The following is a 17496-nucleotide window of genomic DNA, read 5'->3' as shown; positions in this document are numbered from 1 at the left end:
ATTTACGCTCCAAACACCAAATTGCACTTCTTTCCTTTCTAGCCCTGTGGTGCACCCAACTACAAGTTTTTGAACACATACTACAGTCCTGGCCAAAAGTTTTGAGAATGACACCAAAATTATATTTTCACATGATCTATTGAACTCTGGTTTTTAATTGTGTTTGTCTCATGTTTACATCACATACAGAAATATAATTGCAATCATATTATGAGTACCAAAAGGTTATATTGACAGTTAGAATGAGTTAATGCAGCAAGTCAATATTTGCAGTGTTGACCCTTCTTCTTCAGGACCTCTGCAATTCTCCCTGGCATGCTCTCAATCAACTTCTGGATCAAATTCTGACTGATAGCTGTCCATTCTTGCATAAGCAATGCTTGCATTTTGCCAGAATTTGTTGGTTTTTGTTTGTCCACCCGTCTCTTTATGATTGCCCACACGTTCTCAATGGGATTAAGATCTGGGGAGCTTCCAGGCCATGGACCCAAAATCTCTATGTTTTGTTCCATGAGCCATTTAATGATCACCTTTGCTTTATGGCAAGGTGCTCCATCATGCTGGAAAAGGCATTGTTGGGCACCAAACTGCTCTTGGACAGTTGGGAGAAGTTGCTTTTGGAGGACATTCTGGTACCATTCTTTATTCATGGCTGTGTTTTTAGGCAAGACTGTGAGTGAGCCGATTCCCTTGGCTGAGAAGCAACCCCATACATGAATCGTTTAAGCTGATCACTCTTTATGACATTCTGGAGTATATGCAAATTGCCATTAGAAAAACTTAAGCAGTAGGCTTTGTAAAAATTAATATTTGTAGCATTCTCAAAACTTTTGGCCATGACTGTAGATATTGAGTTGTTTGGGAGGAATTTACTAACAAATTATGGATTCCATTTTCTCCTATTATCCCTTGTGATAATTACAACCTTGGAGTTAATAAAATATTACTGGAAAATAATTAAGTTTTCAATATCACACCCAAACGTTATAAAGTTCTATGAAGTACCTGTTGGTTTAAAATGCATACCTAGAGGAATAGGGTTTTAGTTTCCAAAATGGGGTCACTTGTGGGTTTCTTTTTATGTTTTGGTACCTTAGGGTGCTCTGCAAATGAGACACCGTGTCTTGTCTGCAATCTATTCTAGCCAAATTTATGTTTCATATATCAGATAAAAAATTGTCTCAGAGAACTGAAGTCCTCAGTGGTTGATACCTTTTAAAGGCTAACTGAAAAGATAGTAATAATAGCAAGCTTTTGAGACTACGCAGGTCTTTTAATCAGGGTCAGTATAACAAAATCTGAAGAGTCACATATATGTGTATAAAATAACTGAGAGTCACATATTTAAACAATTTTTTTTATCTCTACTGGCTAACACAGTACAAAGATATAATTTACATATATCAGATAGCTCTTTTTCTCTTCTGAGCCCTGCAATTCTCCCAAACAGCTGTTATTTACTAAATATGCGATATTGCTACATTTGGAAGAAGTGGCATAATACATTTTATGGTCCATTTTCTCCAATTACCCCTTCTGAAAATGAAATATTGGCAGCTAAAGAAATATTTTAGTGGAAAAAATACATTTTATTTTTTCCAGTCCATTTTGACTTAACTCCCGTGTAGCACATGAAGGGTTAAGAAATTTCTTAACAGTAGTTTAGAATAATTTGATGGGTTCAGTTTTTAAAATTGTATTACATCTGGGGGGGGGGGTCCTTCCAATATATTGGCCTATCAAAGTACTTTCAAAACTGAATAGATCAATTAAAAATTGGATTTGTAAATTTTCTTGAAAATATGAGAAATTGCTAATTTTAACCCTTCTGACATTGTACTGAATTAAAGGACGGTTGAAAAATTGTTAAAAATCTAGTTTAAGTACCATATTTTTCGCTTTCTAAGACACACCTGATTATAAGACGCACCCCCAAATTTGGTGAAGGAAAAGAGATTTTTTTTTTTAATGTTAAATGGGGTCCGTCTTATAATGCCAGTGTCCAGCTAACAAATCATATAGGGTGTATGTCCCTCATAGCCCCCCATCCTAAAATTAGCCCCCTTAATCTGGATATGGCCCCCTTATATTGAATATAGCCCCCTTGTGCTGACACACGTCCCCCAGTGATGCCACATGTCCCCCATTGATGGCACATGTCCACCATTGATGGCACATATCCACCATTGATGGCACATGTCCCCTATTGCTGGCACATGTCTCCTATTGATGGAACACGTCCCCTATTTATGGCACACGTCCTCCTGTGCTGGAACACGTCCCCTATTGCTGACACATATCCCCTACAGCTGGCACAGGTCTCCTATAGATGACACACGTCCCCCTGTGCTGCCCATGGCCCCCTATGGATGGCACACGTCCCCCTGTGCTGCCCATGGCCCCCTATGGATGGCACATGTCCCCCTGTGCTGCCCATGGCCCCCTATGGATGGCACACGTCCCCCTGTGCTGCCCATGGCCCCCTATGGATGGCATATGTCCCACTGTGTTTTATATGGTCCCCTATGGATGGGACATGTCCCCCTGTGTTAGATATGGCCCCCTATGGATGGCACACCTCCCGCTGTGTTAGATATAGCCCCCAATGAATGGCACACCTCCCCCTGTGTTAGATATGGCCCCCTATGGATGGCACCCCCCCTGTGTTAGATTTGGCCCTCTATGGATGGCACACCTCCCCCTGTGTTAGATATGGCCCCCTATAGATAGCACACCTCCCCCTGTGTTAGATATGGCCCCCTATGGATGGCACACGTCCCCCTGTGTTAGATATGGCCCCCTATGGATGGCACACCTCCCCCTGTGTTAGATATGGCCCCCATGCTGCTGCCCATAGTAAAATAAAACACTCTTTCCTTACCTTCTCCAGTGCTGTCCTCCCTCGTGTCTCCCTCCGTGCTTCTGAGCTCCTGCACTTCCTGGTTCTCAGTGCCGGTCATGTGAGCGGCACAGCAGAGTGATATCATCTCTGCGTGCCTGATCACAGCGGCAGCAGAGAGACCGGGAGATCAGCGCTGGAGGAGGTAAATAGTTTTTTATTTTACTATGGGCAGCAGCATATGGGCCATATCTAACACAGGGGGGGCATGAGCCATCAAAGGGGGGTGCAGGCAGATATAATATGTGCCGCTTCCCCAGTCCATCACCGCGGTGCGGTTTCAGCACCACGGTGATGGACAGCGGCAGTGCATATTATATGAGCGGGAGCAGGAGATCTAACGCTGCCTCCTGCAGCTTTCACCAGCTCCCAGCAGCACTCTAGAGCTGCTCCCACCTCCCCTGGACTCTGTAGTATGTATGTGTATATATATATATATATATATATATATATATATACACACACCCCCGTATATTCAGATTGTAAGACGACGCACCCCCTACTTTCCTCAAAAATTTGGGTGAACAAAAGTACATCTTATAAAGCGAAAAATACGGTATATAAGCATTGAAAATTTGAAAATCCCAATTTTTTTTCTAAATTTCCATAACATTTCAGATATTTTCAGAAAATAAGAAAAAACTTATCAACCTTAATTTACCGTTAACATAAAGTAAAATGTGTTAGAGAAAAATAATGTCAGAATCACCGGGATATATAGAATCATTCCGGAAATATTACCAATAGGAATGAGTGAATCCGAATGGTAAAGTTCAGAGTCCAGGCCTCAGACACAAACATGGACTTAAAGGGAACCTGTCAGCAGAAATTTCGCCCAAAACCTAAAAGATTCCCCCTCTGCAGCTCCTGGGCTGCATTCTAGAAAGGTCCCTGTTATTATTATGCCCCATGTGAGACCAAAATAAAGACTTTATAAAGTGGTACCTTTTTGTATTCAGATACTGTAAATGTGACACGGGGGCGGGCTCTCTGGCGTCCGTTATTCTGCCTCCTGGTCCTGTATACCGCCCCCCATCGCTTCTTTCCATAGCTGATGCACCGCCCACTGCTCCAGCCATCCCCGCGCATGCCCAGTGCCAGTCTCACGGGACTGAGCAGTGTGACCACTGGTGACGTGTGCGCAGGCAAGTGATTATGGTCGGGGCTGTGATTGTTATCAGCAAGTACCCGCCCATAATCTCGTGAGCGCGCAAACCTCACCAGCGGTCACACTGTGCTCAGGGTAGTGCTAGACTGTATGGGCTGCTTCCAGGGATGACGTCCCTTTTGTCACGTGATAGGGGCGTGTTCAAAATACTATCATGTGACAAAAGGGACGTCATCCCTGGAAGCAGCCCATACAGTCTAGAATTAATCTTTTTAATTAATAAATTGGTGAATAAAGACATGTGGGGGAGTCTTTATTCAAATAGCCTTTTTTTTCTCCTGTGTGTGTTTTTTGTAACTCTATATGTGCTGAGTTAGCAATGGGGGTGTCTGATAGATGCCTATCAATTATTAACCTATGGGTTGATATAAGCTGTCAATTCACAGTTGACATCAACCCCAAAAGTATTACCCAAATTGCCACCGCATCAGGACAATCTATGTACTACTGGGGCGTTTGCGGGCTGCTATTTTCAGGTTGGGAGGTCAAATAACCATGGCCCTTCCCACCCAAAGAATTATCCCCAAGCTGTCTGCTTTTCCTGTGGAGGAGACTAAGAGCAGCATCGGCGCATGTGCAGATTTAATCATTTTTTTTATCTGCGCATGTGTCAAAGCCGCTCGTAATCTTCTCCACAGTGTCTTCAATAAAATGACGCCAGAGATTGCAGTACACGCAAGCGCTGACTCTGGCGCCATTTTAATGAAGAAATAATTATTGTACACATGCAATGGCAGCGCAGTGCGAAATTTAAATAAAGTAAAGGGGCAAGCCAGTAGGACCCCAGAGGAAAAATATACACAGAGGACCCGACCCACAAGGTCCGCCCTGCTGTACATGTCACTCAAAGAAAGCACCAACTTCTGGACCTTTATCAATGTTTTTTTTCTGCAATCAAAAATCCCATTTGAAAGTGAAGATATGATTTTAATCACCAGGCTAGTACCAGTATGACACTGCTTTTAGGGCTCATGCGCACATAACTGCAGAATATTCTGCAGCGATTTGACAGCACATGTGCGCTTCAAATCGCTGCAGAGACATTGCATAATGAAGGCAGTATTTTTGTTAAAAAAAAGCCGTTTCCATGTGCTTGGGATGCTGCCCCCACCATAGACAGAGTGGGAGCTGCATCCAGAACGCACAAATAATTGACATTCTGCTTTTATGAACGCACAGATTTGGGTCAAAATTTTAGCATCCAAATCGCTGCGTTCAAAAAAGCAATGTGCGCACGTATCATGCACAATCTTCATAGATTGTGCAGGGAACGCAGGACGCATGCATTTACGCTGCAGTGCAATATGCAGCGTAAATGCATGTCAGTACGCAACGTGCGCATGAGCCCTTACTTTATATTTGAAAATCTTGCTGTGTGGTTCCATTTAATGGTAGAAAGTTCTTATAGTAGATCTGCAAGCTTAATCATAAAGCAATGGCATATCTTAGCAATATGGCATCATGTTTTAACATAAGAATGCCCAAAGTATCTGCACATGTTAATTATATGGCTATGTGCGCACTTTCCGTCGTCCTACATGCAGTTGTAAACGCACGTTTTAGCCTTAATTGATTTAGCCAAAGTTGCCTTTTTCAGAAATTTAGCACAGAAAACGCATGCGTATTTACCGCGTTTTAGATGCGTTTTTAGCGCTTTTTCCATGCGTTTCCACATGCGTTTTCACAGATGCGTTTTGAACATCAAGACACTGCTAAATAAAGTTTAAATAGTCAAACAGAATGAAAAAAGAGAAAAAAAGGGACAAATCTATATTAATGTGAAAAATAATTGAAAAAGATATATTTAATAAAATTATAGCGTTAATATACATTTTATCGGTAAAATAGCAATAAATGCATAATATTCTTAAATGTAATTGTCGGATTATGTGTGTGTGTGTGTAAAGGGACATATCAAATCATTATTTTGAAGTTCAATAAGCATGCGTTTTGGTAGTCCAAAACGCATGTTTTCTGCAATGAAAAAGCAGGTAAAACGCAGGAATTTTGATATTTCTTGCTTTTTGCTACTTCTCATTGACTTCAATGTTAACAAAACGCACCACAAATGGCAAAAACAATTGACAGAGTCCTTTTCTGAACGCATGGTTTTTGACCAAACTTATGCAAATTTTGAGATGCGTTTGGAAATGCAAAGTGCGGACAAGAAATCATGAATTCTCATTGTCTTTAATGGAAAACCAAAACGCATGCATTTGGGCACAAAAACGCTGCAGTTCAAAACTGATGCTAAACGCACCTGAAACGCAGGTGAAAACTGAAAGTGCGCACATAGCCTATGAGTGCAGAAATTTCAGAACCATTTCTGCATCTCTTGGCAGGAAAAGTCCAACAACAAATCACATGATTGTCCTGCATTTTTGATACATTTTAAATTGAAGCCAATGTGTGAGTAAACGCTGCAAAAACGCTGATAGAATAGACATACTTGCAGATTATTTTCTGCACCAAATCTTCAAGGAGAACATATTCAACATATGCAGTACACTCTAGCATTCTTATGGACTTTGCTGCTATCAAGATCTGCTTGCAATTTTCTGACAAATATGGTATGCACTTAAAAATGCATAAAAAAACCTTGATAAAACACAACGTTTGCATAGGGTCTTACTGTAAAGTCATGTAATTACTTATTACACAAAGTAGTATATGCTTTTTTCTTTCTATTATTTTTTCACTAAACACTTGAAACCTTGTAACAAAATCAATTTTAGTTGTCATTGCAGAGATCATAAAACAGCGTTTTACCCAAATACTTAGTGAAGTCTGACTTGTGCCACTGTCTCATACTATTTACCAGATCCGTTAATATAAGAGTGTATATACAGATCTGATATTTCCAGTAAAATGTTGAACATTTGGATATACTTTGCGAGGGTTTCTACCAGTACAATTAAACATTTTCGTAGCTGTGACCTTTAAGCAAAGCTTGACATTTCCAATGTTCAAAAAAGGAAACATTTGTCGCAGTGCTCAACTATTGTAGCTCACACAGCAGGCCAAATTACAGCTGACAGGATAGTCTGGTTTTCTAGGCCAGAGCTGAGGAAGGTAGTGACTCACTAGATTTCATCCTAGTTCTATGTGAATGGAGTAAGGAAAACAAATTACCTTACAGCAAGAACATGTAAAAGTAATGAGCATGTATACCAGCGGTCTAACAGCCAGGCATAAGTGGAAGGAAGATCAATGGTCATTTGTAACATCAGGGCCGATGTTCACTATTAACAAGCAATATTTGGTGTTACTGGTAGAAGTAAATGATATTATGTGATTTGTTTGATGTTCTTAGCATTATTTGTAATATAAACTGGAAATTTGGACATATTACTATTTACATGTCACATAATGTACTGAGGTTAATAAAATATTTTCTTTTTATCCTGTTGCAGTATGTGTATTGTATACACAAGGTATTGGAAACAAGGAATGGAGAGAGGTAAGATCTTTGTTTTACTTTTTAAAATGTAAATATAATGTTGTCATCCTTTTCTAGTTTAGAAATGTGAGAAGAACATTGTCTCAAAATGCATTTATGAATGAATGGCCATAAAGGTATTTAAATAACAATAACTGCAAGAATCAACCATTCTGCAAAAAGCACAAGCAGTATGCTGATTTGTGACAATGTGTAAAGAGAACCTGTCTCTAGTTTTAGCATGTTAAAGTAGCCACATTAGGTAATAGTGGCTGCAAGGCTGAATACAACATAGTTGTTTTTTGTTTTATTTTTATATCTTCTCATTTCTCATCTCCGTTGCAGAAATATTAGTTTGTAATTTCCCCGTAGCTGCATTTGCACATATTCGTGTTTTAAGTGTGTGTACTTGTTTCCCTGCATGACATTGCCCAATCATAAGCAGGAGGCATCATGCAGTGGAAAAAATAAGACAACAGAGAAGTATTGACACATACCATCATGGCTGAAAGTATTGGCACCCTTGAAATTGTTCCAGAAAATAAAGTGTTTCTCCCAGAAAATTATTGGAATTACAAGTTGTGACAAACACATTTATTTCCTTTGCGTGTATTGGAATAATTCAAAAAATCAGAGAGAAAAAAGGCAAGTTGGACAAAATTTCACACAAAACCACCAAAATGGGCTGGACAAAATTGTTGCCACCTTTCCAAAATTGTGGGTAGACAACTTTGTCTCAAGTTTTTGTGGCTCATTTGAAACTCACTCCTTGGTAAGTAACAATTGTGGCCAATTTGAAACTCACACCTGAAACCAGACAAAAAGGGGAGAAGTTGACTCAGTCTTTGGATTGTGTGTCTGTGTGTGCCACACTAAGCATGGAGAACAGAAAGAGAAGAAAATTGTCTGAAGACTTGAGAATCAAAATTGTTGAAAAATATCAATAAACTCAAGGTTACAAATCTTTCTAGAAATCTTGATGTTGCTTTGTCATAGTGCACAACATGATCAAGAAGTTTACAACCCATGGCACTGTAGCCAATCTCCCCGGATGCGTACCGCCGATTAAAATTGATGAAAGGTTACAACGCAGGATAGTCCAAATAGTGGATAAGTAGTCCTAATCAAGTTACAAAGAAATTCAAGCTGTTCTGCAGGCTCAGGGTGCATCAGTGTCAGTGTGAACTATCTGTCAAGATTTGAATGAAATGAAACGCTATGGCAGGAGACCCAGGAGGACCCCACTGTTGACCGAGAGAAATAAAAAGGCTAGATTGCAGTTTGCCAAAATCTACTTGAGTAAGCCCAAATCCTTCTGGGATAGCGGCTTGTGGACAGATGAGTCCAAGATAGAGCTTTTTGGTAAAGCACATTATTCTGCTATTTACCAAAAATGAAACAAGGCCTACAAAGAAAAAATACAGTACCAAGAGTCAAAAATGGTGGAGGTTCAAAATATTTAGGGGTGATTTGCTGTCTCTGGCACTAAGTGCATTGAGTGTGTGCAAGGCATAATGAAACCTGAAGATTACCAAAGGATTTTGGGTCACAATGTAGTGCCTAATGTCAGAATGCTAGGTTTGCCAACTAGGTCATGGGTAGAGATGAGCGAACTCGAACAATAAAGTTCAGTGATCGTACTGAACACAGACTTTACAAATAAATTCAGTGTTCAAGTTTGGAGTTCGGGTACATTATGTTTTCTAATGAATGAGCATTGCTGTGCTCAGGTATGATCAGTGTTCAGCCAAGTACGAGCCTCTTGCAGTGTTTGAAAGACTTACATTAAGGGTAAAAACATCATTATTAAAAATAGAGTGCAAAAAAAAAAGGGAAAAACCTGTAGTGCTGGCTGTATGTGGGCGGAGAGCCAAACTGCCCAGTCAGTGAGTTCCAATGGTGTTCAGATGAAGTTCAAAACCTGAACTGAACTTAATCTAAAGTCCGGCTGAACCCGCCGAAGCCAAACTTCAACGGGTCTAGTCATCTGTAATCATGGGTCTTCCTGCAGGACAATGACCCCAAACATACTTCAAGAAGAACTCAGAAGTAGATGAATACAAGGCGCTGGAGAGTTCTGAGGCAGCATTGAGTCTGGATCTAAATCCCATTGAACACCTGTGGAAAGACCTTAAAATTGCAATTGGGGAAAGGAATTCTTCAAATATGAGAGACTTTGAGCAGTTTACAAAAGAAGAGTGGTCCAAAATTCTATTTGGGAGGTGTAAGAAGCTTGTTTATGGTTATAGGAAGCGATTGATTGCAGTTATTTATTCCAAAGGGTGTGTAACCAAATATTAAGTTGAGGGTAGCAACTTCTTGGCCCAATTTTAGGGTTTTGTGAGAAAGTATGTCTAATTTGCCTTTCTTTCTTCTTGCTTTTCCAATACATACAATTTAAATAAACATGTGTATGATAAAACATGTATAATTGCAATAATTTTTGTGAGAAAAATAGTTCATGTTCTGGAACAATTTCAAGGGGCCCGACATCATTCGGCCATGACTGCAGACCTGTATTCCTTCATGATCTCTGCAGAGTACAGAAGATTTATGTGTCATAAACACCTCTTGCAGCTGGCATCTCATGACAATGTGGGGCTCGAGGGTTAGAGCAGAGCTAATAGTTCCCTTGGATGAAAGTTGCAAGAGGTGTTTGTTATGACCCAGCTCATTCTGTACTCATCCTTACCCTAAGTGACTGCTGTGAGATGAAAGATGCAAGAGGTTTTGGTAATGTAACTCTTCTCTACTCTACATAGGAAATGAAGAGATCTTCGTGGAGCGCAGTGCTGTTTGTTATTACATATATTAAAGGAGAAAGAATGCTCTAAATCTTTCTAGGTGCATGTTTGTTTATGCCCTGCATGACACTTCTGCTTATGATTGGTCAATGTCATGCAGGGGGAAAAGTAATTGCACCCAGAGATGAATTTGTTAATGGCCCTTTTGTGTTCGTGAAATTTAGATTCTAAACTTTACAAACTAATGTCTCTGCAACTGAGATGAAAAATAAAAAATATATGTTTCATTCATTTACCACATTCCATAATGTGCTTAAACTGGACTTGTGAAAGGTAACTTATAAATAGATTTTTCACCATTTATTATTGATGTAAATTATTTACTCTCCCTGTAAAGTCCTCATTCAGTTATCTGCTTTTTTTACTCAAAAAAACCTGAACTTTTTTTCATCATCTTGATTTTCATCCATTTTTGGTCTGTCAGGTTTTTACCAGCTGTGTGTTTTTTTTAATGCAAAAAAAATATTACAAGCTTCTTCTGCCCATTAAATAGTAAACATCATCCAGCATTCAAATGACACACAGATGGCATGTGCGTGCTCTTCAATATTTCATTAAAAAAATGACATGTGAACATGTCTATAAACTAAATGGGTATCTATATCTGTGAAAAGTAAAGATAAAACATGTACACAAAACACAGACATCTGAATCTGCGCTGGTTGTTTTATTTTTGCGTTCTTTGTAGCATTTTTCCTTGCTTATTTTAATCATAAGAGCAATGAAAAAGCATCCTAGCAAAGTCTATGAAAATTCTGACTTGCTGTGCCCACATTGCTTCCTTTTTCCTTGCAGTTTTTGTTGCTTAAAAAAGAATCTGCATGTGCTCAATGGAGTAGTGAAAAACGCAAATGTAATGCACATGTTGCTTTTTTTTTTGCATTTTTATGTGGTTTTTTTTTGCCTCGCTGGGGTTCCCTGCAGCCATTTCCTCATCCCACGGTCTTTCCGTTGCTGCAGGGAACTCCGGTGATGTCACAAGGTAAATCGAGTTCATGCCGGAGGGTCACTGGGGTTTCCTGCAGATCCGCTGGCATAAACTCTGTTCACTTTGGAATGTCATCGGGGTTCTCCCTGCACCTAGGCCACATAGTCAGTGTCAGCAGAGATTTTCTTATCTTGCGGTCTTTACCGCGGGACCTTGCTGCAGGGAACTCCGGTGAGGTAGGTGCCCTGATCCGTACCTGAGTAACCTGGGGTCGTCATGTTGACGACCCAGAGTTACCATGGCAGCGATCTTGTCCCTGTGATCGCCTTACAAAAAGACGAAAAGCAGCATATTCAGGGAATCAGTGGAAATAAACTTAGAGCAATGTCCTATTTAAGGCCACCTTTTTCATTATGAAATATTCTCTGAAATGATGAAAACTTATATTTCCTTGGATGCTGTTTGTTGCACTCTGGTAGGATGCCTTGTATCTCTCTGATTACATTTTAGCATATACTTCAGAAATTTTGTGCTACATGATTGATGACACGTATATAGCAGGTCGTAATATTTTTATGTGCTCACGTTATTACTAAAGGCAGATTTTACTGTACTTGTGTAGAGAACTGCTAGATTTTGTTGAAAGTGTTCATTCTCAGTTTTGGAGATTATGATGAAGGCGCCTAGCAAGTAAGTATTTATCTGAAAGTCAGAATTTCAGAAAGTAGAATATTTATTACACTCATGTAGTAATTTTATTTTGAAACACCTAATTCAGTGGAACCTTGGTTTACGAGAACAATCCATTCTGGGAGTGTGCTTGTAAACCAAGTTACTTGTCTAGCAAAGCAAGATTTCCCATAGGAAATCATTGGAGTGCAGACATTTCGTTCCACAACTTGTTCAATGTCTCATCCTGGTCCCCTATTGTGCCATTCCACACGTACAAACACGCACACAAACACACACACATGCACACGCACAAACACACATATTATGCTCACCTTACCTTCTGTTCCCTCACCGCCTCCTGGTTCCTGTAGTTCGCCGGTACAGGTTATGTATCGGGTAACCATTGCGACCGATGCCGGACCTTCCACTGCCAACGCGCTAACGTCAAAGGCATGAGCCGCTTGCCTCTGATTGGCCAGCGTGCTGCCTTTGAGTAGCGGCTGACAGCGGAAGTTGCTCCATCGTCGCGATGGTTACCCGATACACATCCTGTACCTGCGAACTACAAGAACCAGGAGGCCGGCCAGGGAACGGAAGGTAAGGTGAGCATAATATGCGTGTGTGCGTGTGTTTGTGCGTGTTTGTGCGTGTTTGTGTGGGTTTGTGCGGACTGCAAGAGCAGGTCAGAGTGCGGTGAAAGTACGGAACTGGAAGTGTGCGGTGAGTATTTACTCGTACAGCAAAGCTTGCTTGTAAACTGAGTTACAAATTTACAGCAAACTTTACTCGTATAGCGAAATACTCGCACACCAAGTTACTCGTAAACCGAGGTTTCACTGTATATCTTTACATGATTTATTTTGGTGCCCAAATACTATACTGTATGTATTGTCTTATTTATTATCTTGCAAAATTATCTTTTGCTGTTTAGATAAATTCAATAATGAAGTTAAAAATAATAATACATCATTTGTCTTATCATTGTTTTTTTTTTTCTCCTTCGTTTGAACATTTGCTGTTTTATTTGGGGTTTCCATCAGTATAAAATGAAACCTTAAATGCATCTGTATTAACATAAAAAAGGATGTACTTATCAAATATCATATTAATCAAGTACTGATAGCTTTGCAGTCCCAGTTGCTCTTTGTTCACATTCACATGTGACCATGGCAATTCGTTAATGGCAGTGCTGGTGACACTAATAAGGTTAGAAGAACACTGCTGTAGCCAGAGAAAGGCTGCTATAGTCATGTCATCCCCGAAGTGACTGTTGCAGGGCAATGAGGGATTTGAAAGGTGGGTATAACCTTTTTCATTATTTTAACACAGGTTCAGTTGATTTAAGCATATTTATGTTGCTGGAAAACTCCATTTCTTTCTTATTTTTTGTTTTTTTTCAGTTTGTAACGCTGGAATACCAATGATTAATTTTAGGTATGTGTTTTTACTTTATAGTATGGCAGGACAGAAGTGATCGACAACACTTTAAACCCGGACTTTGTAAAAAAATTTATAATGGATTACTTCTTTGAGGAAAGACAAAATCTACGATTTGATTTGTAAGTTTTTCAAGTGTCTTTAATGCTTACTCATCAGTATAGACTATTGTATATAAAAATTGACAATAGTGCCAGTCACTACAGCACAATTTGCAGGTAACATCAGCAGTACTTTTTTTCATCCATTGTATTTGAATCCCATGACATGCAATCAAGAGATTTTCATACGACTATTCAGTTAGTGTTGTCCTACAAAATGTTCCTGTAGGATAAGCTGTATAAACTGTAGTGCTACAAAAAAAGTCAATCGCCCCAACTTCAAGTATAGATTCCTATTTAGAGAGGTATTTTCATGTTATTAAATTGCTTTAGTTAAACAGCATGAAAATTAGCAAGTTTGCCATTGGTTTACTTTTTCCATTCTCCTGTAATGAGAAGTTTTATCTTACGTTGTGTACAGTGTGTTTCCATGGAGCTTGGCATTTGGGCCTGTTGAGTATGTGCAGTAGTTATATTCCAGGAGAGGCTGTTACTTCTCACATAGTAGTCTGCTCTCCCCAGCTCATTGATTTCTATACAGTAGTTAGCTGCTTGCCTCCCTCCCCCTCTCTCTCAGCTCCTGATAAGGAGAATCACAATCCAGCAACCTCTCCCTGCACCTAGCATTGGCACTTCTCCTAATCATAGCTCTCACTTTCCTGACCAGTGTGGTTGTTCAAAGCTGCTGTTCTCCCTATAAACATAGTGATAGCAGAATAGAATACAGATTTTACCTCAGAATTGAGAATTTTGGTAGTAACTGATCAATCCTGGCAGAGAAAGAAGCAAATTTGTCTTAAAAAATATATTACAAAGTTGATTATTTTGATGTGTACTACTGATTTATTAAATAAAACTAAAACGATGGTTACTGTTTATAGATTTGAACTGCTTTGCCCTGATTTGTAGTTTTGTCTTCTTGATTGATATGTTTTTGTTTGTAATTTTCTCTGAGTTGAGCTGAATTCACAATTCCATTTTTTTCTTGTCTGCAAAAACCCCCATAACTTTTTATCAATGTGTGGGATCCAATTTTCTTCCATTTTTGGCCTGTGTGTATGGTTCACCATCTATGTGTTATTCATATTTCTAATTTGCAGCAAAAACGATCAAAGTTTCTCATGCTTTGCTATGCAACTGTCAGCACGTGGATGATAAGCATCCGTGTGTTGCTTCTTTTTTTCCCTCAGTCAAGCATTCACATGAATTGGTGAGTTTGGGTCACAAACTGGACCAAAGTAGGTCATGTCTTTTTTGGGATTATCGGTCAGCAAAAAAACCTGAAAGTGTTTTCACTGCTGCACACTGACAGATTATTTTAGGCTGTTCACCTGAGAACGCACGTATGATAAAAATAGACTTGTCATTGAAACCTTAAAGTGAGAGGCATTGCTAGTGTGTGCCAAAAAATATACTGGTTTAAGTTTTTAAATCCCATGATACAAGAACCCTCCTAAGGACATGTTCACGCTGCTTGTTTTACCAGTAGTCAAAAAACATGTTTTTTTTTTTAGAGTATTTGGGTTGTATTCTAAGTGCTGTTTCAATATTATTTCCTGCTAGTGTGGAAATATCTTTGCACATCATGGGTAAGTTAAGCCTGTTGTTAAAAGGTTGTCTAGCGTCTTCACAAAAGACTAAAGTCATGCTACAGTATGTGACTGCAGACTTGTGAATCCTCACTTAGAAAGTAGTGTTCGCTGTAAGAATTCTTCAGTGCCAGTGAAGACACTGAGTGATCATGTGCCTGCAAATATGTACATGCATACTCCTAGTCACATTCCAACTAGACGTTCAAACCTCACTCAATACAAGCTAATTGAATGAGGCTTGCACGTATCGTCAGAATATTACCGGAGATCCCTCACAAGCATGCGCACGATTCACAAGTCTACTGTCACATTGAGTGAATGCAGACTTTCATGATAAACTTGAACAACCCCTTTAGTTATGACTAGAGATGAGCGGACCTGTGGAGGTTCGTTTTCTGCAGGTTTGGCTGGACTTTACATAAAGTTCAGCACTGGACCCAGACTTGACCCGAACTTCATTGGAAGTCACTAATTGGCAGATCGGCTCTCTACAAACATGCAGCCAACCATAACCAGAACACTTCTGTTGGAGCAACAGCAGGGTTTTTCTTATTTTTTGTGCACACTACATCTGATCACGCTGTGGTTACCCTCAGTGCGAGCCATTTAAACACTGCAAGCGGCTTGTACTGGGCTGAGGACTGAGCGTACCCGAGCACAGCGATTCTGAATCGAGTGGTGTGCATGTGTAAAGCTGTGTCAGTATGACCACCAAAATTTAAGGTTCCGGTATCCTCATATAATTATAACATATGATTGAGGGAACATTCCATGGTGCAACTATAACAGTTACTGATTGTTAACCTCATTAGACTGGTTACTATTCAATAGCTGCATGTACAGCACTGGTTTGTTCAAAGTACAAGATCTTGTGATAACACACAAGATGTATTGCTTTCATAGTGAATGACCTCATGTAGGGTTTTGTAATCCTGTCTGTATGCTTGGATTCCACAGTCTGAAAGTTTGGACCCAACTTTTGCAAGTAAATTGGGTTGTTTAGCCTTCCATCAGAGACCCTTGCCAACATTTTTCATATGTTATTAAGTAAAATGGTCTGTAATGGTATGGAATACTGCCTGTGCCATGCCCAACACAGGAGAGACAGCGCAATCTGAGATACTTAAGCCTGCTTTACATGTTACGATTTCGCATACCGTAACCGCCCCCATCGTATGTGTGGCACGTTCAATTTGTTGAATGTGCTGCACAAACGATTAACCCCCATCACACGTACTTACCCGTCCATACGACTTCGCTGTGGGTGGCGAACATCCACTTCCTGGGGTGGGAGGGATGTTCGGCGTCACAGCGACGTCACGTGGCAGCTGGCCAATAGAAGCGGAGGGGCGGAGATGAGCGGGACGTAAACATCCCGCCCACCTCCTTCCTTCCGCATTGTCGACGGGAGCCGCAGACGGAGGTAAGCTGTTGTTCAATGTTCCCGGGGTGTCATACACTGCGATGTGTGCTGCCTCGGGAACATTGCACAACCGCACGTTCAATTTGTGAGGAATGAACGACGTGCATGCGATGAACGGATTTTCGTTCAATCGCAATTGCACGGAGGTTTTACACGGTACAATCATACTTACGATGCCGGATGTGCGTCACTTACGACGTGACCCCACCAACACATCGTAAGATTTATTGTAGCGTGTAAAGCGCCCTTAAAATGCATGTCTTAAAGGGGTTTTCTAACCAACATACAGTGCTATGCAGAAGTTTGAGCACCATTGGTCAAAATTACTGTTATTGTGAACAGTTAATCAAGTTGAAAATGAAATGATCTCTAAAAGGCATAAAGTTAAAGATGACACATTTCCTTTATATTTTAGGTAAGAACAAAAAAAAATATTTTCATCTTTAACATTTTAAAAACTACAAAAATAAAAATGGGCCAATGCAAAAGTTTGAACACCCTTGGAGATTTGTGTGCTCAGATAACTTTGACTATCATTTCAGACCTTAATTAGCCTGTTAGCTTTGTGGCTTGTTCATTATCATAGATAGCAAAGGGCAGGCGATGCTAATTTCACAGCTTTATAAAAACCCAGCTTCCTCCAACCTTGTGCAAATAAAACAACAGCCAGGGGTTTTTCAAAGCAGCTGCCTAGCACTCTGAAAATCAAAATGGTGAAAGTCCACAAAGCAGAAGAAAGCTAGAAGAAAATAGCAAAGCGTTTTCAAGTTGCCCTTTCCTCAGTTCGAAAAGTAATTCAGAAATGGCACTTACAGAAACAGTGGAGGTCTGGACATGGTCTGGAAAACCAAGCAAAATTTCTGTGAGAGCTGCTCGTAGGATTGCTAGAGTGGCAAATCAGAACCTTCACTTCACTGCAAAAGTCCTTCAGGAAGATTTAGCCAACTCTGAAGTTGTGGTACATTGTTCTACTGTTCAGAGACACCTACAGAAAAATGGCCTTCATGGAAGAGTCATCTGAAGAAAACCTCTC

General features: G+C 40.0%; 1 protein-coding gene across 1 annotated transcript in view; it reads left to right on the top strand.

The window, feature by feature from the left end:
* The window catches only part of CPNE8 (copine 8), a 406483-nt gene that overhangs the window by 135436 nt on the left and 253551 nt on the right, over window positions 1-17496 (top strand). The window contains exons 3-4 of the mRNA XM_075345128.1: window positions 7481-7527; window positions 13366-13469. Coding sequence (XP_075201243.1) covers window positions 7481-7527; window positions 13366-13469 — 151 coding nt within the window. The remainder of the gene's footprint in view (window positions 1-7480; window positions 7528-13365; window positions 13470-17496) is intronic.

This window comes from Anomaloglossus baeobatrachus, chromosome 4 (genome assembly GCF_048569485.1).
Source record: "Anomaloglossus baeobatrachus isolate aAnoBae1 chromosome 4, aAnoBae1.hap1, whole genome shotgun sequence".
Lineage (NCBI taxonomy): Eukaryota > Metazoa > Chordata > Amphibia > Anura > Aromobatidae > Anomaloglossus > Anomaloglossus baeobatrachus.
The sequence above is the reverse complement of the archived record's forward strand: the minus strand, read 5'-3'. Positions and strand labels throughout refer to the sequence as shown.